The sequence below is a fragment of the Ovis canadensis genome, chromosome 1 (assembly GCF_042477335.2).
Source record: "Ovis canadensis isolate MfBH-ARS-UI-01 breed Bighorn chromosome 1, ARS-UI_OviCan_v2, whole genome shotgun sequence".
Taxonomy (NCBI): domain Eukaryota; kingdom Metazoa; phylum Chordata; class Mammalia; order Artiodactyla; family Bovidae; genus Ovis; species Ovis canadensis.
In genome coordinates this window covers 241937088-241964507 of record NC_091245.1, presented here as the reverse complement: position 1 = coordinate 241964507, position 27420 = coordinate 241937088, and the positions used below count along the sequence as shown (strand labels likewise).

The 27420-nt window shown below is 39.0% G+C and overlaps 1 protein-coding gene across 2 annotated transcripts; it reads right to left on the bottom strand.

Moving 5' to 3' along the window:
• Positions 1-860: 860 nt before the first annotated feature.
• TM4SF18 (transmembrane 4 L six family member 18) lies at positions 861-26469 on the bottom strand. Of its 2 annotated transcripts, XM_069562895.1 has the most exons (6): positions 25890-26469; positions 25593-25786; positions 22319-22408; positions 7078-7220; positions 1867-2047; positions 861-1110 (listed from the first exon to the last, which is right to left on the bottom strand). In XM_069562895.1, exons 2-6 carry the CDS (start codon positions 25767-25769, stop codon positions 1096-1098), a joined length of 606 nt encoding a protein of 201 aa, XP_069418996.1. In that variant the 5' UTR covers positions 25770-25786; positions 25890-26469; the 3' UTR covers positions 861-1095. The 2 variants fall into 2 exon arrangements, with proteins under 2 accessions (XP_069418996.1, XP_069418986.1); XM_069562885.1 differs by lacking the exon at positions 7078-7220 and having other exon boundaries at positions 25890-26102.
• Positions 26470-27420: the final 951 nt, after the last annotated feature.

Sequence of the window (27420 nt, the reverse complement as noted above, 5' to 3'; positions counted from 1 at the left end):
CTTAGGGCTCTGGCTGCCTTTCCCCGGCGGGGGATGGTCTGCAGCCGGCTTTTTCCCTTCCGTCCTTTGTCCTGTGCTCGGTCCTGGCGGTGTCTTATGTTCGAGCTTTTCGTTCGGTAGCTATCCCACAGTCTGGTTTGCTAGCCCAAGTTAGATTGTTCTGGTTGCGCGTGGGGCGTTCCTGCCCGATTCTTACAAAGCACTGCAGCCCGCGCCTCCCGCGCTTCCCTGCCCTGCCCCCACTTCCCAGTGGCGGATGCAGGCGTCTGTGCTGCTTTTCCGTTGGGGGAGTTACTGTTGGGCTTGTAATCTGTTGGTTTTAATTATTTCTTTATTTTTTCCTTCCTGTTATGTTGCCCTCTGTGTTTCCAAGGCTAGCCACAGACTCGGCAGGGAGAGTGTTTCCTGGTGTTTGGAAACCTCTCTTCTTAAAATTCCCTTCCCTCCCGGGACGGAGCTCCCTCCCCACCTCCTTTGTCTCCTTTTTCGTCTTTTATATTTTTTCCTACCTGTTTTTGAAGACAATGGTCTGCTTTTCTGGTTGCCTGATGTCCTCTGCCAGCCTACAGAAGTTGTTTTGTGGAGTTTGCTCAGCTTTGAAATGTTCTTTTGAGGAATTTGTGAGGGAGAAGGTGGTCTTCCTGTCCTATTCCTCCTCCATCTTTACAGTTCTCCCCCCTCATTATCTTTAAAACATCATTTTATATCATATTACAAAGAATGTACCATGCTTTATTTAATCCTTTCCATAAAGTTCAATTTTCTGTGTATTTCTAATTTTCCAGAATATTAAATAATGTTCAAATATATGTGTTTGCATGAAGTTTTATCTTGTATTCTTATTTATTTTCAGAGTGAAGTTTATTAAAGTTGGATTTATTTGATTTTATTTGATCAAAAAGGTATGAACATTTCAGAAGATCCTGACACATATAGCTTTGAAAAAAATTTTAAAAGGAAGGACAGCATTCCAGTGAGGACAGCAAACACCATCTGGAGGGGAAAAAAACATCATTTGAATATGACCCTCAAGTCCATTCAGAAGACATAGGTCGATGGCCATATCTTGATGAAGAAAAACATTCTTGTCCTTATTCAAATGATTCCAGGCTATAAAAAATAAAGAAAAACAAAGTGAGTAAAGTTGACTTGATTAATGATCCATAATCCAGGTAGCAACTTAGAGTTTGCATTCTAAATGTGATAGAATAGGAAAATATCTATTTGAAATTACTAGAAAAGATATTAACCATTATATGTTGTTAAACAAGATGCAAGTTGTCTCATTCTTGATTTCTCTTTAGTCTGAACTTGCTGAATAATTTTAGCAGTTTCAACCGTAACTAAATTAACATTAATGTTTTAGCAGATGAAACAGAAGTACTGTCAATTCAATATGATAAAGACATGTTTCCCTTCTTCAAAACCACTCACTAATAACTCCATAATAAAGAAAGATTATTATGAATAGCTGAATGTAGCAGCATTCAAAAGAGACATTTCTTCACTGGGATTAGTTTGTGAGCCTTCGACAATTTTATGAACAGGGACATTCTTAATGAATGGTCAGATTTCTTTGAGCTTTGAGTTATTTCTACATAGAAATGTTCCTCATTCAAAACATTTGTGTGGTTTTCACCACGGAACACAGAAGATGATTTTACAATTATTCCTTTGGTTCAGTCCATTTAGACAAGCCAACAGACACACTGGAATAAAATTGAGATATTAGAGGCTGAGTAAAGATGAGGGCAGTAGGAATGGAAGGAAAACGATGCCATTCCAAAAAGTCTTCTAGCAAGACACACTGCATCCTGGACAGCGGCGGTAAAGGAGGAGGTACAGGTGCCAGTGGGGGTCTGTTACCTGGATGATGACTGAATAGGTTCCACAGAGAGTCTTGGACAGCTGAATGACCACTCTGATGAGGCAGACAATCACTTGAAGTCCACTGAGAGCTATGAGAATAGAAAATAAGATGATGTTCCATTCCACTACGTGCGCGGGTTCCAGGCACTGAACCCATTCTCTGGAATCTGTAAGGAAACTGAGAGAGAAGAAGGAGTTGGTCAACACGAGGCGTGGCCAAGCTTAAAGACTTGACCCAAGGAAGAAGGATGTAAGTTTTCATACGTTTGGGAAATTAATGTATATGATTAAAATATAATTATTAATTAAAAATAATATTATTCAATATTAATTAATCAAATTATTCAAATATAAATATTGAACATGTGGTATGCACAGCACTGGGCTATGTTTATTGTGAACATGCTTGCCTCAGACAATTCTAATTCACTTAGGAGGCAAAATGCTAACTGAAGAATTCAACAGCAATGAGAAGCTGCACATGTCAACACCAAGAGAGGCAGAGATTGACTATTTCCTAGGAGCCCAAAGTTAGCCTGGGCTCTCAGGGACAGGGCTGAGCTAGCATTGCATATAAAGTAACAAGTGGTAAAACAACAAAGAGAAATGACATTAGTTATTCCTATACTCTGTCCCAAAGCCCTTTATAACAGCAGTTCTTAAATTTGAGCATGCATGCATATGTGCTCAGTTGTGTCCGACTCTTTGTGACCCCATGGACTGTATCCTGCCAGGCTCCTCTGTCCATGGGATTTCCCAGGCAAAAGTACTGGAGTGGATGCCATTTCCTTCTCAACCCAGGGACTGAACCTGAGTCTCTTGTGTCTTCTGCTTTACAGGCAGGTTCTTGCTGAGCCACTGGAAAAGCACGAATTTGAGCATACATCGATTGTCTGGAAGGCTTGTGAAAATGCAGATTCCTGGGCCCCAGCCCAGAACTTCAGATCCAGAAGGTCTGGATGGGACTAGAGACTGTGTTTCTAAGTTCTCAGGTGATGCTGCTGGTCTGGGGTCCACTGTATGTTCTGCAGCTTTTAAGAAAATTGAGCGTATGAAGGGAAAATGCAAAAGACCCAGTAGTTTGATTCATCTAGCTAAGCACAGGATTCTGAGGATTAAACCACCTTTACTTTAAGATAATCTTTAAACCATGCTAAATTATCCTGACTGAGTTTTGCCCACTTCCAGGTCAGTTATGGCCATTAGCATTTCTCCAAATGTGACACTCTCTTTGTTGAACTAAACTGAAGTAAAAACTGATTGCTTAAAAAAAAAAAAATCCCCTGAAGAAAAGCGATCAAGTCCAACTACAGGGCAGAGTTGTTTGTAAATATCTTGTTAATAAGCAAGATGATTTTTCCCAAAGAAGCCATTCAGGCCACCTTGGTGCCAGCCAAGTGGCATGTAACTCTCCTTCTTCCCTTTCTTCATTTCCTTTTCTCTATGTTCTGGGACATTCAGAGGCACTCTTGAAAATTTCTTAATATTGCTAATGGGTGTCGCAAGTGGTAAACAGTAGTGAATATGGACTCACAACTCCTGAATCTGTAGGATCTAGGGTGAGGAACTTTACCTCTTTGATCTGGACAATGGGTGCAAAATACCTAACCCTAGGATTATTGTGACTATTTGATGAGAAGAATGTAGAAATGCTTTGGAATCTATAAAGCATGATGCAGATGTAATTTCCTGTGATCATTTCCCAAGAGCCACTTCATACACCCTCCTAATCCTAGTTCAATCTCAGCCACTAGGAAAGATAATCAAGATCCTTTCTCTAGACTGTTCCCAGTCTATCCTTTGCACAGATCATCCAACACCTTAAAGGAAAATGACCTGCAAGATTTCTATTTTCAAACTAGGATATGGTTCTGTTTATTTTCCTTGTATAAATAGAATGAGGCATGAGTGCACTAGCAGGGTCTGGGAAGCAACAGAGAAGTTTGCCCTGATATTCATTCTCTCCACAATCTCTATACACAGTTTAACACAGCATTTACTTCATTATGTTATAAATATATCCATAGCTTTATCTGTGTATCTAGTTCCTCACTGAATAGTGTACTGTGAGAACACTGTAATTATTTATCCATCTCTGAACAGGCGCATCTAAGGCCTAAGGCAGTGCCTGGCACATTGCAAAGATCAACAAATGCTTGTTGAATGAGACTGATTCCAGATCCTCACTGGTCAGGATGCCAGAGGCTGAGCCAATGGCTGAACTTGCCCGCCACTTAGCAAATGGAAGATGTCACATGATAAAGAAGGTTATGCAAAGCCACGACTTTAATAATAAAACTTGGCATGTTGAGAGATTATTACATTTAATTTGTGCTTTACTTCTGTTTAATTTTCGATTGCGAAATGATAATTACCTCCAGTCTACAGAGTCTTGGAGATATCCCACAGCTTTTGTCTAAGCCCATACAGTTTGCAAGTAGGAGACGGGAAGGCTTGAACCCAGATTCACAAGCATAGAAGCCCTATGCTCCAAGGGAAATGTACATTCTAATGCTGTCATCTCAGTAGAATGTTCTCTTAGGTTTGTGTGAGTTTCTAGAGGGAAGTGAACCTGTGTGATTTATTTTTGATTCTCTAGCACCTAATCCAAGGCCTGGACTTAGTAGGTGCTTAATAAATATTTGTTGAATAAATGTACATATGAATAACCAGTCTGGGGGGAACTTCCCTCATGGTCCTAAGACTCCGAGCTCCTAATTCAGGGGACCCAGTTGTGATGCCACATGCCATGACGAAGATCAAGGATCCTGCGAGGTGCAATTAAGACCTGGCACAACCAAAAAATACATAAAGTAAAAATAAATATTAAAAAAAGAACTGATTTGGGCAACTTTCGCATTGAAATTGGAGCCTTATTTGGTTTGGTGGTGGGGAAAAGTTTAAGGGTTGATGGCATAAAAAATGACTCTTCGTACCCAGTGGGACTTTCTACATTAAGGTCCCCTTTCCTGAGCCCCTTCAGTCCTAAAGGAGTGTCTCCTTCAAGTGTTCAGAAAAAACCTGAAATAATTTTCTATGTTCTCAGACCTGGAGGAGAGCTCTGCCCACAGCATGAGGTGTCTTGAGGAAGCTTTAGAATAAAAGCAACTATGGGCACAGAAGCAGTTGTGCTGTCCAGCTGGATGAGGTGAGTATATAAGGCCTGAAATGGATGTGAGCTTTGTTTTCCTTTTTAAAATATGTATTTATCTACTTTTATTTTTGGCTGCACTGGCTCAGTAGTTTGTCAGTTAGTTGCCCCAGGGCATGTAGGATCTTGGGCTTCCCAGATGGCTCAGTAGTAAAGAAGCCACCTGCCAATGCAGGAGATGCAAGAAACTTGGGTTTGATCCCTGGGTCAGGAAGATCCCCTGGAGAAGGGCATGGCAATACACTCCAGTATTCGTGACTGGAGAATCTCATGGACAGAGGAGACTGGTGGGCATGAGATTGCAGAGAATCAGACATGACTCAGGATGTACCCATGTGGGCTCTTAGTTCCTAGACCAGGTATCCAACCTATGTCCTCTGCATTGAAAGTTCAGTTCAGTCGCTCAGTTGCATCCAACTCTTTGTGACCCCATGGACTACAGCTCTCCAGGCCTCCCTGTCCGTCACCAACTCGGAGTTTCTTCAAACTCATGTTCATCGAGTCAGTGATGCCATCCAATCATCTCATCCTCTGTTGTCCCCTTCTCCTCCTGACTTCAATCTTTCCCAGCATCATGGTCTTTTCCAATGAGTCAGTTCTTTCCATCAGGTGGCAAAAATATTGGAATTTCACCTTCTGCATCAGTCCTTCCAATGAATATTCAGGACTGATTTCCTTTAGGATCAACTGGTTTGATCTCCTTGCAGTCCAAGGGACGCTCAAGAGTCTTCTTGAACACCACAGTTCAAAAGTATCAATTCTTCATCACTGAGCTTTCTTTTTGGTTCATCTGTCATATCCATACATAACTACTGGAAAAACCATAGCTTTGACTAGACAGACCTTTGTCAGAAAAGTAATGTCTCTGCTTTTTAATATGCTGTCTAGGTTGGTCATAGCTTTTTTTCCAAGGAGCAAGCATCTTTTAATTTCATGGCTGAAGTCACCAACTGCAATGATTTTGGAGCACAAGAAAATAAAGTCTGTCACTGTTTCCATTGTTTCCCCATCTGTTTGCCATAAAGTGCTGGGACCAGATGCCATGATCTTTGTCTTATGAATGTTGAGTTTTAAGCCTTCTTTCACTTTCATCAGGAGGCTCTTTAGTTCTTGCCATTGGAAGGCTCTTCCTGCTTTGGAAGTTGAATTCTTAATCACTGGACCACCAGGGCAGTCCCATGGATGAGACTGAACAATAGAACCAGTCATGGGGAAGAAGGTGTAACTTCCCCAAGGAAAGGTACAGACCCTCCCTCATTTATTCTGTTAGAATTCTGAGCACAGAATGAGACAGGGAGAGATTCAGTGGATCTCTCTTGTATCTCTCTCCAGGCCCTTCTTCTTCTCGAGCTGAAGGGCCTATGAGTCCAGTACAATGCCAGTGTGAGGCATTCTGTAATCCAGGCTTGGGTCCCTCAGCACCTGACTGAACTACTAGCCTTCAGAGCAAGACCACCCCTTGGAGTCTTCTTTGCGACACACTCAGTAAGCTCCTGGCTGCTTCCACAAACTCTTGCACCTACTCTGTCCTTGGATCTCAGACAGCACTTCACTGCCCATCCTGCCTGGTTCTCTCTCTGTGTGGCTCCTGATGGTATAGCCCCAGATGGCACCATTTGAGGGCACTGTGATGCTATCCCAGCCAAGCCATTTTACATCTGTAAGAGTCTACATGTCCAATGTGCTTTGGCCACAAAACAAAACTGACTTCTCAGAACAACTTAGATCCTCAAAGCTCCAGCAATTGCCAGACCACAATAACAATTAGTTAGTTCTGCAGTAGAGCAGAAACATGGCTTTCATCTGGAAATGCTAATAACAGCGTCAATATGCTGTCATGCATGTGGCATTAAAAGACTGGAGGGAAAAAAGTATATATATATATAAACAATGATATGTAGGAACAAATTGGTCAGGATATCAGTAAACTATTAAGCAAATTCTGGACTAAGGTAGATGCACAGAACCACAAAGTGACTACGGAAAGTGAGTCTGAGCATGAAGTCAGGTGTTTCTGACTTTCAGATATCCTCCCAAATCAGGGAATTATTCCTTACCGTCCTGCAGTGCCTTCAAAGGCATACTCCCAGCCATCAAGAGTACGGCAATACGGACCTTGAAGAAGGCCCAGAGCAGATATGACCAGGCAGTATCCAGAGAAGGCAATTCCAAGAGCAGAAAAGATCATCGACAGCAGTGTCTAAATTAAACATAGAAGGAGGTTAGTGCCATAGAATGAGATAAGAGGATATTGTAAGCAAACGATCAGATAGGTAACCTTCCCCTACTCATCCAAGCCTATTGCAGTCTGTGCAATACCAATGTCCACAGAAAAATAGAAACATTTAATCCAAACCCACTTGATCTGAAAAATAAGTTTTTAAATGATTTTTTTCCTGGGTAGTTCACAGAGAAAATTAGTTAATTTACTGAATTTCTTCCTTTTTTTTCTGGAAGTTTGATATCAAAATAATGATAAACTCATACATGAATACAATGAAAGGATGTGTATCAATCAATCTATGTTTCTTTATTGAAGATGTTATTTCCTAGGTAGGGTGGATTCTCTAAGAATCAAAAGTTATGATCCTTGTATTTCTCTTAAGATCATAATTGAATATTTTCACATACAGGAACATGCAGGGAAATAGCAGATGTTAGCCTACTCAAGTGAGAATGGATTGATTCTCATTTGAGTAGAAAGAATGAGCAATGTTTACTAATAGATCTATACAAGCTAAGTTGTGAGATTAAGTAGATTGGTCTGATCTAAATGGGAATTTCACATCTCTACAAATGATCTAATTGTGTTCCTTTTTATGGCTGTGTAATATTCCATATATAAAATAGATAGCTAGTGGGAACATGCTATAAAGCACAGGGAGCTCAGCTTGGTACTCTGTGATGACCTAGAGGGTGGGATGGGGGTGCTGAGAGGGTCTCAAGAAGGAGGGGATATATGTATATATATATACAGCTGATTCACTTCATTGTATAGCAGAAACCAGCATAACATTGTGAAGCAGTTATACTCCAGTAAAAAGAATAAGAAGGAATTCCTGCAGAGGAGTAGAGGGGAGTTTATTAAGACCTTATGGGCATGGTGCTGATACTGAGAAAACAGGGTCGACAGGACACGATCCACCTTATAAAGTGAATGAGCTTAGGAGATCCAGGCAAAAGATAGCCTTGGATGCTGGATCAAGGAGATCAGATGTCATCCTTCTGGGCAAGTGGCTTCTCTCCTCCCACAACCTTTCATTAAAAAATTTTCAAGTTTACACAGATGTTGAAAGTATACTACCCTTTACTTAGACTCACCTCTTGTGACATCTACCATTTCTGCTTGCTCTTCCTCCCTCCTTCTCTGTCTGTATATGTACATCGATACACATATCAATTTATTTATCTAAATATACATTTATTACATTTTTGTTGCTTAACCATTTGAAAATAGCTTGCAGGTGTTGGGATATCTCATCCCTAAACACCAGTACTTATCTTCCAAGAAGAAATATATTCTATTACTCTGCAATTGGTTTTCACTTATTTTGTATAGGAGCCAAGGAAGGTTTATGCACAAGGCTACATCTCTTTAATTTCCTTTAAACTATACTGTTCATACCGACTTTTTTTCTTTTAGGATATTCAATTATTTTTTAAGAGTCCCAGCCAGTTTTCTTTTCTTTTCTTTTTTCTGTTTTTTTTTTTTGACCATTAGAAAGAATTTGTATAATTTTTAAAGGCATTACACACACACACGTGAATACAGAGACCATTAGAATGCATATCACCAAGTTCAGGAAGGCAGTTACTACTGCAGAGGGAAGGAACAGGCAAGGATCATGGGGGGTTACACCAGGCTCTTCACTAGTCACTGCAGTGCTGATTTCTTATGTTGACATTAGGACATGGCTATTCATTACATTATTCTATATAATTTGTGTATGTCTGAAACATTTCATAATAAAAATAATAGATCAGAGATTAAGATAATATGATGGGACATTGCCAAAAGGGTCTATTCGTTAATTTACAGAAATCATTGCTCTTTGAACGTGTTCAGTTCAGTTCAGTCTCTCAGTCATATCTGACTCTTTGCGACCCCATGAATTGCAGCACGCCACACCTCCCTGTCCATCACCAACTCCCGGAGTTCACTCAGACTCACATCCATCGAGTCCGTGATGCCATCCAGCCATCTCATCCTCTGTCATCCCCTTCTCCTCCTGCCCCTAATCCCTCCCAGCATCAGAGTCTTTTCCAATGAGTCAACTCTTCGCATGAGGTGGCCAAAGTATTGGAGTTTCAGCTTTAACATCATTCCTTCCAAAGAAATCCCAGGGCTGATCTCCTTCAGAATGGACTGGTTGGATCTCCTTGCAGTCCAAGGGACTCTCTTTTTTTTTTTTTAATTTTAAAATCTTTAATTCTTACATGCATTCCCAAACATGAACCTCCCTCCCACCCCCTCCCCATAACATGTCTCTGGGTCATCCCCATGCACCAGCCCCAAGCATGCTGTATCCTGCGTTGGACATAGACTGGCGATTCAATTCTTACATGATAGTATACATGTTAGAATGCCATTCTCCCAAATCATCCCACCCTCTCCCTCTCCCTCTGAGTCCAAAAGTCCATTATACACATCTGTGTCTTTTTTGCTGTCTTGTATACAGGGTCGTCGTCATTGCCATCTTTCTAAATTCCATATATATGTGTTAGTATACTGTATTGGTGTTTTTCTTTCTGGCTTACTTCACTCTGTATAATCGGCTCCAGTTTCATCCATCTCATCAGAACTGATTCAAATGAATTCTTTTTAACGGCTGAGTAATACTCCATTGTGTATACGTACCACAGCTTTCTTATCCATTCATCTGCTGATGGACATCTAGGTTGCTTCCATGTCCTGGCTATTATAAACAGTGCTGTGATGAACATTGGGGTACATGTGTCTCTTTCAATTCTGGTTTCCTCGGTGTGTATGCCCAGCAGTGGGATTGCTGGGTCATAAGGTAGTTCTATTTGCAATTTTTTAAGGAATCTCCACACTGTTCTCCATAGTGGCTGTACTAGTTTGCATTCCCACCAACAGTGTAAGAGGGTTCCCTTTTCTCCACACCCTCTCCAGCATTTATTGCTTGCAGATTTTTGGATCACAACCATTCCCAGCCAGTTTTCTTGTAGAAAATCTCACATTTAGGGATTTTCTGACTGTTTCTCACAACTGGACCTGGATGAAACTTTTGGCAAGAACACTTGATCTGTGTTTGTCCATTATGGGCCTCTCACTGCTACTGATGATGCTAAATTTGATCTCTTGATTAAAGTGGTGTCCTTTGGATCTATAAATAGATATTTTCTACTTTGCAATTAGAAAGTAATTTGTAAGCTAGTACTTAGATACTGTCATATCTTGTTCCCAAGAGACATTTCAATGGATGGATTTGGCATCTACTGATCCTCATACTCACTGATCACCAATCATCATAATCAGTGGTTGTATTATGTGCTGTGCTTCGTTGCTCAGTTGTGTCTGACTCTTTGTGACACCATGGACTATAGCCCACCAGGCTTCTCTGTCCATGGGGATTTTCCAGGCAAGAATCCTGGAGTGGGTTGCCATGCCCTCCTCCAGGGGACCTTACCAACCCAGGAATCAAACCCAGGTCTCCCGCATTGCAGACAGATTCTTTATTGTCTGAGCCACCAGGGAATCCCAATGCTGCTTTCTAATTCTATCATTTTTCCTACATTTGTAAGTTATCCTTTTTCTGCACAGAAGAACTTCTATTTCTTGTTCCTCTTCTCTGCCCCTCTCTTTCTGCTTTATTGTGGACTAATGGATTTTCTAATTCATTGTGTTATACTCATAATTGTTATTATTTTCAGTGCTCAAATGGCCCAAATATGACCAGTGAGAACATCCCTTCAAGTCAATCCCTGTGCCCTTAGACATACGCCTGTCATCCTTGAGCCCATCCTTGCTTTCTGGCACAAGGTATCCCTAGATCTGGAAGGTGGCACTAGTGGTGCATGGGGATGATCCAGAGAGATGATATGGGGTGGGAGGTGGGAGGGGGTTTCAGGATTGGGAACTCATGTACACCCGGGGCGGATTCCTGTCAATGTATGCCAAAACCAATACAGTATTGTAAAGTAAAATAAAGTAAAAATAAAAATTAAAAAAAATGTACAGTGTGAAAAAAGAAAAAAAAGAATCCATGTGCCAATGCAGGAGATGTGAGTTTGATCCCTGGGTTTGGAAGATCCCCTGGAGAAGGGAATGGCTACCCACTCCAGTATTCTTGCCTGGAGAATCCCATGGACAGAGGAACATGGTGGGCTATAGATCATGGGGCCACAAAGGGTCAGACACAACTGAAGCAACTTAGAATGTAGACCTGGAATAGCCCTTTTCCCAACAAGACATAGGATTAGCTTGGGCAAGGAAGTGGCATGAGCCAATAAATTATTTTGGAAACATCTTATAACAAGGGTAGCCTAACAACCAGAAGTGTGTGAGCCCCAAAGAAGAATTCCAAGTAGAGAAAACTTCAAGTCGTGTTGACAAATACATGCACTGGATGGAAAGACATTAAAGAGGCAATGAGTAGCTAGGGATGGGCTGAAAAAAATTCCAAAGTTTGGGATTTGAATGAAAAAGAGACAGAAACTGGGGTGTCAAGAAATGTAGTTTGGTTAGGGAGAAAATTTAGTTTAGTTTTAAAATGTTGATTTCAAGTGAGAGTAGGATGGTGAAACAAAAACATGCAAAAGCCAGTTGATAAATTTAAAAGCTGAGATAATTAAAAATGAGAAGAAAAAACCTGTGATTTGTGGAACAAAAGTTATCTCAAATTATATTTCTTCATTTAGAATTATTTGATGAATGTAACATTGATATCAGATATGCAGATGACACCACCCTTATGGCAGAAAGTGAAGAAGAACTTAAGGGCCTTTTGATGAAAGTGAAAGAGGAAAGTGAAAAAGTTGGCTTAAAGCTCAACATTCAGAAAACTAAGATCATGGCATCTGGTCCCATCACTCCATGGCAAATAGATGGGGAAACAGTGGAAACAGTGGCTGACTTTATTTTTCTGGACTCCAAAATCACTGTGGATGGTGATTGCAGCCATGAAATTAAAAGACACTTACTCCTTAGAAAGAAAGCAATGACCAACCTAGATAGCATATTAAAAAGCAGAGCCATTACTTTGCCAACAAAGGTCTGTCTAGTCAAGGTTTTTCCAGTAGTCATGTATAGATGTGAGAGTTGGACTATAAAGAAAGCTGAGTGCTGAAGAATTGATGCTTTTGAACTGTGGTGTTGGAGAAGACTCCTGAGAGTCCCTTGGACTGCAAGGAAATCCAACCAGTCCATCCTAAAGGAGATCAGTCCTGGGTGTTCATTGGAAGGACTGATGTTGAAGCTGAAACTCCAATACTTTGGCCACCTGATGCGAAGAACTGACTCATTTGAAAAGACCCTAATGCTGGGAATGATTGAGGGCAAGAGGAGTAGGGGACAACAGAGGATGAGATGGTTGGATAGCATCACTGACTCAATGGACATGAGTTTGGGTAAACTCCAGGAATGATGGACAGGGAGGCCTGGCATGCTGTGGTCCATGGGGTCGCAGAGTCGGACACGACTGAGTGACTGAACTGAACCGAACTGACATTGATACATGATAATTATGGAAAATCAGAAAAAATATGTTTTAAAAATGAAAGAAAGAAAAAAACAATTATGTTTTGTTTTCCTATTTGATATTAGTGATCTCCTTGGTAGCTTCACATAGGATGAAAGCTCTTTTAAATTATGTTTCTCATATTGATTATAATAGAGTTTTGCCTCCTCATAGGATGAAATAAATGGTTATTTTTGCAGTAGATTTCTGTTATACTTTGTAAAAAATATTACCTATTCATCAAAGCCATCTTTGAAAAAGGAAGAAGTATGTTTTCAAAAGACTGAGTTTCTTATTTACCAAATATAGCCTTAAGCAGTTTGCTAAAAGGATAAGTGTAGAATTTTCTCCTTTGGGGAAGTTGCAGACATAGCATAATACATATATATGTATACATATATAGATTACACTCTAATGAGAGGATACAATTGCAGAGTCAAACCAAGTAGCTTCAAAATAAAGTGGGAATAAGACTCTCTGAGTCACAGTTTCATTTTCTATAAAGTGTAGATGACGCAGATGGTTAGAGCACCTAGGATTAGTTCAAAAATTAAAGGATAGAATGTATATAAAAATTATTTGAAAAGTGAACAATATAATCAAAATATTATCTATTATTTCAAGTGTTCTTATTTGGCCAACATTTGTTTTCCAAAGATAATGACCCACAGAATGTTGGCAGAAAATGACACTCCACAGAGGAAATGATAGCAACCAAGAAGTTCATGGGGTTCAAGTCATGCTGCTCCAATATATGGCATCTTGGCATATTACTATCTTAAGCTGAAGGAGTTTGAGGAAACGGCAGAAGCAAGAAGTTCACTCTATCTGACACCCCCTAACTTTTCACCCATCTTCCTTGAAACGGGTCATAAAACTCCCATGTGAAAAGTACCCTCCCTGCACCAGGAGGAAGGAAGACATTCCTACCACCAGACTGGAAATTTGGGGCCAAGAAATCTGCATAAACCTTGTTAAACTAAACTTACCTTCTGAGTTACTTTTTCACCATTTAGTACTCCTAGCCCAAACCCCTCTGACTTGCCAATTCTTTGCAAGTTAATTGTTGTTTCATTGTTTAAAAGGTACAGAAGCTTCCTACTCTGGTCTTATCTTTGGGTCTTCATTCTTTTGTGTAGACTCCTGTGGAAGTCTCACCAAAACATGGAAATATTCTATAAAATCTGTATGCTTTTCTCAACTCGTCTTTGTCAATTTAATTTTCACACCTAGTTAGGGACCCTAAAAAGGTGGAGGAAAACTTGTTTTCTTTCTTACAGTTTCTGTCACCCACCATGGAGCGCCGTCTCCTGAGGACACCCTGCTCAATCCTGAGGTTGCAGTCAGAGACCTTAGACCTCTGACATAAGCTGGCAGAAGAATTCTTGCTGAGTTAGTTTCTTAACTCTCTACCTGGGTGGGCCAGTTGGACAAAGGTGATAAAGATCCATTCCTTTCCAGATTCAGACTGGCAGGAGAAAAGCATTTGTAAGAATTAGTTTCTGAGATTGTGACTCTGATTACAATTTGATTTTGGGGTACTCACTGGTTATTTTTTTCTAATATTTATTAAGTATTTATTTATTTAGCCATGCTGGGTATTAGTTGTGGCACATGAGATCCTTGCTCTTCATTGCAGCTTGTGGGATCTAGTTCCCCCGATGAAACCCAGGCTCCCTGCATTTGGGACCTCAAAGTCTTAGCCACTGTACTAACAGGGAAGTCCCTGAATTGGTTATTGATTCTTTCTATCCCCAAAATAGGTATTGCTTTCCTGATTGTCTCTTGTTTGTGTGTCCTCAAAACTTGGCTTGGCTTTCTGCCCATCAGGGCATGCAAATGTCAGTTCTTGCTTTAGCAAACAGCCAAATGTCAGATTGTAAGCCCTGTAAGGATGACTATACAGAAATGTGATCATGCCCCATTTGTGGCTAGCATCCTCCCAACTGCTCTTTGGAGAGATTGTCTCAATCTTTTTCCTTTTGGCTATTGCATAGTTAGGCCCCTCAAGATGGCCGCTCTTTTGCTGTCTATACATATCTTGTTCAACCAGTGCCTTCTTCACCTACACCTTACTCACAAGACTGACCTTCCTATTTACTTGCCTCAGACCTCAGTTAATGATTGTTCTTGTTAAAGAACCAATGGGAGGTGTGCCCTTCTGATGGTTTTCCTGGTAGCTAATGAGCCAACTGACGTAAATTCCACTATAGCTGGCAATCTTCCCCCACCACCACCCCAGGGAGTGAAGACTGCCACCATATCCTGCCTGCCATCCACTGCACATGGATGAGGGTAGGGGTTGTCACTCCAGGACCTCTCTTCAAGTGTGTAAGGGCCCCCATCCATTAAATCTCTAATGTCTCAGTTGCTGATTCCAGGAGCTTTCCTCTGTCTTGAAGCTTGTAGGCCTGTGGGGTGTAGCCAAACAGCTATCTTTGGAAGAGGTTTTGGATCTTAAGAAGCCTGTATGTCTTATACCTTATTTAGGGACATCTTTTATGCCTTTGGGCTTCCCTGGTGGCTCAAATGATAAAGAATCTGCCTGCAATGCTTGAGACTGGGGTTCGATCCCTGGGTTGGAAAGATCCCCTAGACAAGGGAATGGTTACCCACTGCAGTATTCTGACCTGGAGAATTCCATGGAATGAGGAGCCTGGCAGGCTATATAGTTCATGGGGTCACAAAGAGTCGGACATGACTGAGCAACTTTCACATTCGTGCCCATGGTTAAGTGCTGATTTTGAGTCACTTGATAAGTATACCTTTGGTTTAAATCCTTGAAACATTTTTTAAAGAGTTGTATGGTTAGAAGTTGGCTGAATTGGAGGTTGATATTCAGAGAGTGATAGAAACTTTTTTAAAAAAGCTTTCTCTCCTAAGTGGCAATAATGCTGTGTACTCACAGGAAAGAAAACATGCGGAAGGCTTTGTAGAATGATTTATGAAAATGTTCCAAACACACGCAGATCTAAATTTAGAACGTGGAGATATTTCCATTTGAATCATAACTGGAAATCTTCTCCCTGATATACAGAAACAACTTGAGGAGGATGTAGTCTAATGGGCAGGTCAGCCTTTTGCTATCATTCAAGCTACAACTCAAATCTTCAAGGAGTGAAAATACAATTGTCCTTGTCTTACAAACTGAGTCTTTACAAAACCAGAAAAGCAGCTGTAAAACCAAAAGTCCACCAAACTTTACCAATCCCCAAACCTCTTCTAACACAAAATGTTGGCAGAAATTATAAAAAATAAGAAACAGTTATAAAAGACATTATAAAAGATTGGAAACAGAGCAGTTCTGCACTTAAGAAAAAGAAGAAAAAATTTAAGCAGGGTTACCCCAGTCCTCTGATAATGGACAGATCATTTGAGCTTGTTAGTGAACATGTCTTGTGCCACATTGAAAAACTGTATCAATATTATGAGGAAATGTATACTTCCAGGAATTATAAAATAATATGATATATTCATAAACTTTCCAATTATAGAATGTTGATATGTAACAGTTCATAATTGCTTACTTCTTAAAGTTTACACTAGAAATTAAAATTTCTAAAGGTTAAGAACTCTAATTAACATATATGATTAAAGTTCGGTTCAGTCACTCAGTTGTGTCTGACTCTTTGCGACCTCATGGACTTCCTGAGGCTTCCCTGTCCATCATCAACTCCCAGAGCCTATTCAAAGTTACTAGAAGTAATTATGGAATGACTCTGTATGGAAGGAAAGTAAGATGTGCTTTTGATTAAAGGTATGAGCTATAAAGATGACTTTTTGTTAAGGGAAAAGAGTAATTCCAAATAAAATAATTGGTTGTTTCAGAAAGCAGAAGAGGAGAAAAAAGGACAAATTGGCTGAATATAGAGAGTTGAAAAAAGAGAGAGAGAGGAAATCTTATGCGGTCAATCTGGCTTTAACATGAAAAGTTGTTATTGTTTTACTAAGTTGTGTCTGACTCTTTGCAATCCCACAAACAGTAGCCCATAAGGCTCCCCTGTCTATGGGATTTCCCAGGCAAGAATACTGAAGTGGGTTGCCATTGCCTTCTCCAAAGGGTCTTCCCAAGGGTCTTCCTGATCCCAGAGATCAGGAACCTGTGTCTCCTGCTTGGCAGACAGATTCTTCACCAATGAGCCACCTGGGAAGCCCCCAGTGTCAAAAGTACATGGATGAAAAGCTAGAATGGGGTCTTATCACAAATTTTATTGGACTGTTGGTATCCTCTTGATAAGAAATCATGAAAGGTGTTTAACCTTTTGGGTAACCTACCCAGAAGCAAAGATTTTGTGTTTCATCAAAATAATTTCCTGGGCTTCATGTTTTTACCACATCTTTGATTATTGAAGACAATAGAGTCTTCATTACTTAGAGTCAAAGGTTTTTGCTTGTCTATTTTGTCTTACAGTTATGTAACTTTCTGTATTTACCTTTGAAATTGTTTATCTTTAGTGAAATAGATCACAAGTATTGTTTCACAGTGACTTGTGATCCTATTAATATTTGATATTTTTGACAAAGTTACCCCCAAATCAAATTCTAAAGTCTTTTCGACCTCCAACTAAATTTGGGATTTTCCAGAGGACCAGTGAAATGTCTCTGTAATATTTTCTCTTTCCTTAAAAAGAGAGAGAGAAGGAGAAGCAGAGAATAATTAGGTTTACTTGATATATTAAATTACATGGGAAGCTTTGTCAAATGAGAAGTGATTTTTAACCCTTATAGGTTATATTTGTAGGGTGCATGTTACTAATATAAATGTTCCACAAATTATATGGCATTCCTAGAAAAGTATGTCCTAAGATAATGTTGTGTGTGTGTGTAATCAGTTATGTCTGACTCATTGTGATCCCATGGACTCTAGCCTGCCAGGCTCCTCTGTCCATAGGATTTCCCAGGTAAGAATATAACAGTGGATAACCATTTCCTCCTCCAAGGGATCTTCCAAACCCAGGGATCAAACCTAAATCTCCTGCATTGCCAGGCATCTTCTTATACCACTAGTGCCGCCTGGGAAGCCCCAGTATAATGTTATCAGTCATAATTCTAGCTATTATCTTAAAATGTTGTATGTCTCAGAAATAATCAAAGGTTATTGTCTTTTGTATTATATTAAACTCTCATTAGGGCTTCCCTGATGGCTCAATGGGTAAAGAATTCATCTGCAATGCAGAAGACACAGGAGACGTGGGCTCAATCCTTGGCCAGAAAGATTCCCTGAAGGAGAAAATGAGAGCCCACTCCAGTATTCTTGCCCCAAAAGTTCCACGGACGGAGAAGGCTGGCTGGCTACAGGCCAAAGGGTCCCAAAGAGTCGGACAAGACTGAGTAACTAAGCACACAAAAACTCTCATCAGGTCTTTAACCATGGCCATTTTAGAGTCTTTTGTCATTAACAGAGAGTCATTGTTTTATTCTGATGCTTTTGCAGAAGTGTTTATTTTCAAGGAGATTTATAGAAAGAATGCTAACAAGTACAGGTTTGTGATAACTTTAACAGCATATCACTGAACTGAGTGAAACTTTCCGAAACTCTTATAGAGAAACTGATGGATTCATAAAATGGTTAACACAAGATCATGCAGGAGAAAAATCAAGTACATGGAACTGATGAGTTATAATTCTTTATTACTTTCTCTTTAAAACACTGCTGGTTCCTTAATAATTTGCTTTCCATATTTAAGGAAACTGTTTTCTCTTTTTTCTTCAGCTATCTATATTTTAGAGCAATTTTGTAAAGTATACCTTTATGAACAAAAATGAAATAATTACTTTATCTTCCTACCTGATCCCTCCAAAATTTGAAAACTCTTAGTGATTATTTTTATTTTTCTGGCAATATAATTATTTGCATAAGTTCAGTAAGAATCTGCTCTTCTTTAACATGACACAATTGGAAACATTGGTTATATTACCAAGGCTTTGACTAGAATGTCGGATTTGAGAATATGCATGAAATTATATATGACCAGACAACTTTAAGGAACTAAGGTTGACTTTATGGAGCCAATGAAGTCCCTTGGAAAAAGTGGCCTGGTACCTTGCTTACAGGATTCCCAGCGGCTTTACCAGGTGGGTAACGAAAGTCACTTCCTGGCAGGTGCAGAAATCTCAGGATATTTGGGGGACCTAAAGAAGAAAGAAATTAACTGAAATCTATGGGAATTTTCCTTGGCTTATCTTCCTAGCCTGGGGAGAGGTTAGAAAAGTCTCATCTGAGATTCTTCATGAAAATTTCCAGCAAAGAGGACATTAAAAGAGCCTATATGGTCATCACTATTCTTGCTGAACTTATGTAAATGACCAGGCCAAGTTTAATGCAACTAGACTTATTTCATAAATGAATTAGTCATTGACTATCTCTGATAGAAATGAGGGTGATTGTATAGGAAAAAAAATATGGAAAATCATTGGAAAATCATAACATACTTTGTGAATATCAGATTCTAGTCTTATTCATTGTCTTAGAGTTTTCGTTATCCACCTATACACTGGATTGGATCCTAAATTCCTTTAGTTTCTTTCAATATCTGGCTACAATTCCCCAGATTAATGTTTCCAATTTTTCTTCCACCCTTCTTCTGACTTGGAATCATTAAGAACTAAAACTTCCCTTTTTCTGAAACCGGACAAGCTAAAGCTAGGCAACTTGATATAAATTTTAGAAAAAACGCCAATATAGCTCATGTTAGACAGTCTGTTCCTGTTTCTGTGTGAGCCTCTCAGAAAGTTCAGCAGAATACTTGATGACTTTTCCAGAGACATTCAAGCTATGAAGCAGAAAACTTGGTCAGATTACCTTTCCCTGCTCTCACTCCATCTGACTTGGAGTTTCAACAACTAGAAGACTTCTCAGAGACCTTCTCAACTAGCCACCCTCGGGACTCAAAACTTGAGTTTATAGTTCATTCTGGCTATTAACTTTTTGCTTGTTTGTTTTCATGTGAATGCCCAGGACTGAGAGACTGATTCATTGGGTTATTGGACAATTTATGCCCTCAGTTTCTGGACTGTGAACCTTCTTCAAGAAAGTTTCAGACAGAAGAATAATGGGATTGAGGACACATTACCCCAAAATACGGCACCTTGGCACATTACTATCTTAAGCTGAAGGAGTTTGAGGAAACCACAGAAGCAGAATGTTCACTCTGACCTCCCCTGCCCTCTCACCCCTCTCCCCTGAATCAAGTCATTAAACACTCAGGTGAGAGGTACCATCCCTGAACCAGGAGGAAACAAGATATTCTTATTACCAGAGTCTGAAATTTGGGGTCAAGAAACTTGTATTAATAAATGTTTCTCTTCCTAGTTACTTCTTCAGCTTTCTCTATCCTAACCCAAATCTCTCTGTCTTAGTCATTCTTCACAATTTTATTACTTCTTTGTCAAAAAAAGTTTAGAAGCTTGCTGTTCTAGGCACATGTTCGGGTCTTCATTCTCTTATGAAAATCACCATACACATGTAAAAACTCAATATAATTTGTATGCTTTTCTCATGTTAATATGTCATCAGTTTAATTCTCATACCCAACCAGGGATCTTAAGAGGGTTGAGGAAAACTTCTTTCTCCTCTACAAAATAAATCTTGGCTGACCTAAATTTCCACTCTAGAGCTTAAGAAGTTACAAACTGGTGCAGGCCCAAATTTGGCCTACAAGGTGTGTTTAAATGAGAATTAATTGCCAACATTTTATAATTGTAAAGTGTTACTTAAAAACTCCGTATTTCCACTTCCTATTGAAAGCTGAGAATTATATGGCTACCAATACAGTGGCAGCCATTGGTTGGATCTGAGCAGCAGTTCCCTCACCTCCTTAAATAGAAAATTTGCTCTAATGTCTACAGCCTCACGTATTTCATTGCTATCAAATATTTGGCATCTGGGAGTACGTCAGTTGGGATCCCTATTCTAGATCATACTTTGAAAGAATCAAGCAGGGAATCCAAGGAATTCTTTCTGCCTTCCTCCTGCTCTTCTCACTGAGATGCCAGTCATCTCATGCAATGTCAATTATAAGACAGTATCAAAATGCTACACTATTTCTAACATCAATTTGTGCTGGAAATGCTAATAGTGAGTTAAGGCAAACTGAACACATGGATTTTTATTAGATACTTAATGGTACAAACATTTATTTTCTAGAAATTTCCTGAGTATCGTAAGTTAAAATTTACTCGAATCCATTGTTTCACCTAAACAATTTTGAAAACTTTTCTGTAGTATCATACCAGCAATTACTGAGGGCTGTTTGAGTCAATTGGTTAAAAAAATAGACACACAGAGGGAATATATTTCAATCTTCTAACTCTTTCCCCACAAGAGGCACAGTGGTAAATTAAACAACTAATTCAATCTTTCAAAAGCAACAGTCAAGGAAAGCAAGCCACACAATCCTGGCTGCACATTTAAATTTGATTGCACCTGGGACCAACTAAGTCAGGGTCTCTGGGGGTGGGATTCTAACACCAAGCTCCCAGATCATTGTAGTGTACAGCCATTGAGTAGAACCACTGTTGCAAAGAATGCCTCCAAGACCTCTGGTAAAGCTCCTCCTAGTTAATGAATTATATTCTCTTTGAGTCACAATTGACTCATCTATAAAACAGGATTAGCAATAATATAATTCACTGAGTAAATGTGAATGAACTGTGAAGTGTTATGCAAATATGAATAAGTAATAATGATCATGAGGAGGGGAAGTTGGATAATGATGGAAATACAGGAGCCCAACACCTACTTGTTGAGCATAAGCTTAGAAAATGTGGTTGTATTATTCTCTCTTGATTCTATTTTAATATTTTTAAAGTTCCAATTTAAAAATGTACATAATATATACAGGGATAAATCTCACACTGCTTCGAAGGAACCAGACAAAGAAGATGAATTCTCTGTGATTTCATTTATATAGAATACAAACTAATCTATAACAATAAAAAGCAGATCAAAGATTAATCTTTTTAGGATGATGGAAATGTTACATCTCTTGACTATGATGGTAGTTTCATGGGTGGAGTTCACTGTCAAAACTCATGGAATTTTGCACTTTTAATTGAAGCCATTTACTGTTTGTCGGACTTCCCTGGTGGCTCAGAAGGTAAAGCGTCTGCCTACAGTGCAGGAGACCTGGGTTCGATCCCTGGGTCAGGAAGATCCTCTGGAGAAGGAAATGGCAACCCACTCCAGTACTCTTGCCTGGAAAATCCCATGGATGGAGGAGTATAGTAGGCTATAGCCCATGGGGTCTCAAAGAGTCGGACACGACTGAGTGACTTTATTTCACTTCACTGTAAATTAGCCTCTGTAAACTTGATAAGGGAAAAAATAGACTCACAGAAATCCAGTTAGGAAGAGGTAGTATTATATTCTAATTCATGTATCTTTAAATCTTGAATTTCTAGAAGAATATAAGCGGAACAAAAGTGGAGGAAAACTGTATGCAAAGTGGAAGAGAATTTTTGTGAACGTAAATTCTTGGACTCTGAAATGAAAGGATCATGGGAAGGGTACAATAGTGTCAGTATTTTCGTGTTTCTGAGTGAGAGGAAAGAAAGCCAGAGCCCACTCAACCATCCTCAAAATACTATTTGCTCTTACCATGTATTTTTTGCTGCAGTTTTCACTCTGGCAACATTTATAGTTGTTGTCATTCTCCAATACAAGAAGAACTGCTGCTACTGCAAGCATCTATTGTAAGGAAGAGAAAAAATATAAGAAATGGAACCCTAGTTTGCATTCAAGCTCATAACCAGAATTCGGTGTTTCAGAGCATAGACTCTGGGATCTGGTAGATCCGGGTTCAAATCCCAGCTCTTCCACTTAATAGCTGGGTAAACTTGAGAGTCCTTTCCTATAAAATGGTGCTGAGAACTCACCTCTTTAGGTTATTATAAGGTATTATATATGTAAAATCTTGAATAGAGTGCTTGATTTATAACAAGTGACTGATAAATACTAGCTATTATTATCATAGTTATCAACTATGAAAGGCTAATGATTGGCCTGCCCTGGTAGTCTAATGGTTGGGAATCTGTCTGCCAATGCAGGGAACATGGGTTTTATCCTGGCTTTAGGAAGATTCCACATCACCCAGGACAACAAAGGCCATGGGTCTCAAGTGAGAAGCCATTACTATGAGAAGACTATGCACTTGCCTCAAGTAGAGAAAGCATACACGTAGCAAGAAGACCCAGCACAGTAAAAAATAAATAACTAAAATTTAAAAAATAAATAAACAAAAATTTAAAGAAATAATGATTAAGTAGGAATAAATAGTATGGACATGAGATTACCATTGTCTATAGCAAACCTACACTTCTTACTGACTTGGTTGTAGAACAAAGGAAAACCATCCTCCAGATCTTGGCATTTTCCATCCTCTTTCCACTTTCTGCCCTCTGAGAAGGCAGGTGAAAGGTATAGTTAATCTGAAACTAAATCTCTTAATCCAAAGGAAAGAGCATTCAGATCATCTCAGATTCAAATTTTCCAACATGTTTTGCCTGTATCAACAAACTGGGAGAATTCAGTGTATGCTACTTCCCTCTCTTGATATCTTAGGCAAAAGATTTAAGTTCTGGAAAGAACATGGATTTCTTTATATTACAGTTGTTGGTTTGGCGAAGTATGAGTCCTGAATTATTTCTGGCAAATTCTCCACCTATCCTTTTCTCCTACTGTTCAGTACTGAATCTTGCAGTGGAGTTAGCCCATTGTTATTTTACTGCTTGGAGTGAGCATTCCCAGTTTCCAAATTCCTTCAGCCCATCATTTATTTACCTATGTATTTAATTATTTATCTATATTCCTCTCTTTTCTCCTAGAAGGATTTGCTCTTGAAAGAGTATTTTTCAAGAAGTCCTAAACAGTGAAAAATAGGGAATAAGTTCTTTTCACAGTTTTAAATTTTACATGGACTATAAGCAAAAGTTAGTCCTACATTCCCCTCCTTTCAACACCATTAATTATCACAGTTTCAAGAGATTCTGGTTTAACTTTAATAATGCCTTGCAAATCTCCTGTTTATTACAACTATATATTGAGAGAAAGAATAGCAAGATAGCACAGTAAACTAGGTGCCAAAATCAGCCTCATTACAATACTGTTAGAAATAATTAAACCTCAACCCTAGAGTTCTGTGTCAAAGGAGAAACACAGGCATGTTCTGTGTTGAAAGAGAAACTGCTTTCTCTTTTTGTTGTAAAGTATAACTGCAGGACAGAGGGCTCAAGAATAATGGAGGAAAATTACCAAAAATTCCACTATTTTCTCATGTTTTGACTATTTACTCCCACATGTGTGTATTTTACATAGCTGCAAACGTAATGTATTCACAATCTTGCTATATCTGTTTTCCTTAACAAAAAACAATATGCACACACTTTCCATGTTTTATGTTCATAGTCATAACTTTCATCAGTTATGAAATTAATAGACCATAATTTATTTGGCCATGTCTATACTGTGATGCTTCTAGCTTTACGCTATTATAAATAATGCTGAAGGGGCTACAGTCCATGGGGTCACAAAGAGTCGGACACAATTGAGGTGACTGAGCACACGCATGCAAATAGTGCTGCCACAAACATCTGTGTACACATTTCTTTCCTTATTTTGGATTATTTCCTCAGAATGAATTCTCAGATTTAGGATCACCGAGTCAAAACACATAAGTATTTTCATAGGTCTTAATATATCATATCAAAAATTTCTCCCAAAGGCTTACATTTATTGATAGTATCACCATCAACATTGATTATATACCTAGCATATAGTGTGTGCAGTAGTACTGGGTATTAATAATTCAAAGTTTATTAATTTAATGTGAAAGCGGTAACTAAATGAAACCATTTTTCAACATAGCTATCCAAATATTACAAAATTCAGTTCAGTTCAGTCGCTCAGTCGTGTCCGACTCTTTGCGACCCCATGAATCACCCACAAAGGTGTAGAGATAGACTACAGTGGATTTTCTTTTCTGCTATTATTAGCATAGGAAAGTTAGAGCACACAATGTGGGAGTTTTTAGAAACGATACGACCGGAAAAAATGTCTTTTTCACTGAATTGCAAACATGATTTATTATCAGTTTGTTTTTAAACAGCACAAAGTCATCAGGAAAACGTTCATTCGTGGATTCTTACTACAGATACACCTTGATTTCGTTTTCAAAAACACCACTATCATTAGGGGTATAATGTCAGACAATTTAACGATGGTATGGCCCGTCCTTCACTCAGTATTAATAATCACAATAGTCACTGGCTACCTACAACATGTCAGTCTCTATCCTGGGCACTTCGTACATGAGATTTTATTTAATCCCCACAATTTCCCTCAAAAGTAAATATCATCATTCACATTCTTCAAATGAGGACACAGAGGCCCAAAGACACTGAGTAGCTTGCTTTAAAGTCTCGTGACACAAATAACAGAGCTTAGGCTGGAACTCAAATTTGTCTGAATCTTCAAGTTTATGCCTTTTCTGTTGTCTTAATACCCCTCCAAGCTAGAGAAAACATGAGTGTAAATAGAAGATCCATTCTAGAAAAGGGCAATGCTACTGGAGATTAAATAGCATAAGTTCACATACAACTTTCATAAGGACATAATATTTCTACATCCCATCAACTTTTAATAGGACTAACTTCCTGCATTGCTGAAGCTATATAAATAAGCAGGTTATTGAAAACAAAGCTACCCTCCAAGTCCTCACAGACTTCCTGCCTTTTTATCCCTATCCATCTTCCAAATCCCAAACCCAGGACTCATAGAATGATTTTTCCATGATTCATCATTTTCACTAGGAACAAGTCAATTCTTAGTAAAAACTCCCCTTCGGCAATCCCAGCTTCTCCAAAGTTACACTTACCATGATACCTGAGAAACAGATTCCTTCAAAATACCAGACGTAGTTGGTGAGTTTATTGCTGGATGCATAGGAAGCTTGCCCATTGGGGAAATACAATAATATGTTCACAATTATACTCCAAAGTGCAAGAGGAATCAGCAAACTACTCAGGCAGCTTCCACACTTCCGAGACCCCATTTTACCCTGCTCAGAACCTGCAGGAGATTTCAAGAGTGTAGAATTACATCAAGCCTGTTTGGTTTTGTTTGTTTTCCCCCCTACCTGTCTTTTTTTTTTTTCTTTCTCGAGATTACCTACCACTTTCTGGGTCAGAGCCCTTCAGTTCATATTCATGAGGAGCCAGGACTCGGACAGAAATGCAGCCCAGGATCTTGTCGATGTGGAAATAGTGGTTTACTGTTTGGAGAACAATAGACAAAGATCGACTGGCTGAAGAGCTGAGCTGGTCTTCATCCTGTGCCAAAGGAATGCGGTGCTTTTACCGCTTTTTAAAATAAGTCATTTTCCTCTGAGTTAGAGCACTCAAGACGGAACCCTGAGCGTGTTTGCAGAAGGAAGTTGGCGTGGGGGTTGGAATTGAGTCTGGCAAGTTTCATACCAAGCAAAGGACAGGGCTTAAGGAGGAAACGACCAAGGGATCTTATACTGGCATGGGATGTGCAATTTGCTCAAATATTCTGACTCTATGTATGTCTTTTATTTAGTCCTCTTTTTGTTTCTCTATGCTCACTATTCACCAAGCACTGTTTAAACTACAGGGGACACAAAAAGGACAAAGAAAGGGGCAAATTGGTGGCTGAAAAAAAATCACAGGTGATAAGTTTATTGGTAGAAGACTGGAAGAGTTTTCCTCTTAAGAGTTCACATCTTTGTCTCTACTTCTCTGAGAACTAATAACAGGAATAAATTCATATCTCTTACTGTCTAGGAAAAGGAGGTTAAAAAAAAAAGTTGGGTAATTTGATTATCATTTTATGAATAATAAGACTGAAGTGAACTGAGGAATGCTCCCTTCCAAATTATTGCCCTAAATTTAAAGAGCCACAGACTCCTCTAATTCTGATGAGATAAGGAGAAGGTTATGGGAAGGAACCTTGGCTCTAAAATGTTGAATATAATGTAGACAGTGGTTTAAAGAATTCAAGGTTTGGTAATTCCCCAGTGGTCCAATTGTTAGGACTCTGCCAAGGGCTTGGGTTCAATTCCTAGTTGAGGAACTAAGATTTCACAAGCTGAATGGTGCAGCCAAACAAAATGAAACAAAAGAACTCAAGGGTTGCCTGACCTCATTGCCACTGTTTCTACTGGTAACCTCAGAACACTGCTTGACAACTTTCTTAAGTCTCAACTTCTAACCTGTGAGATGGGAATTAAAAAATGGTACATTTCCCACAAAGATAAATTTGTGGGTTAAACGAGATTGTGTGTGCAAAACAGTGTCAGATGATAGAGAAGCAGCAAACAATAAATAGAAATTATTGTTAATAATAAAAACAGGAGTTATACGAACATAATGGGGAAAATGGTACAGAAATCAGAAGTCTGTTTATTTATTTTTCTTGATACCCAAAGTGCTTTTTATCGTGAAACCTTAAAATGTTGATCCCAGAAGTATTTATGTTTAATTTATTATCTTTTGGAAAGTATTAATACTCTATAACATGTTTGCTTTTAATTCAAGAGAAAAAACCTTATTTTATATAAATATTTAAAATTGTGCTGTACTTATACTTTTAAAAAAAGTCGAGCTACGTGGAGCTACATTTAGATTCAAACAAAACAAACCCAGAAACTAGTTGTCTTAAACTATAATATTGTTGTTGTTTCC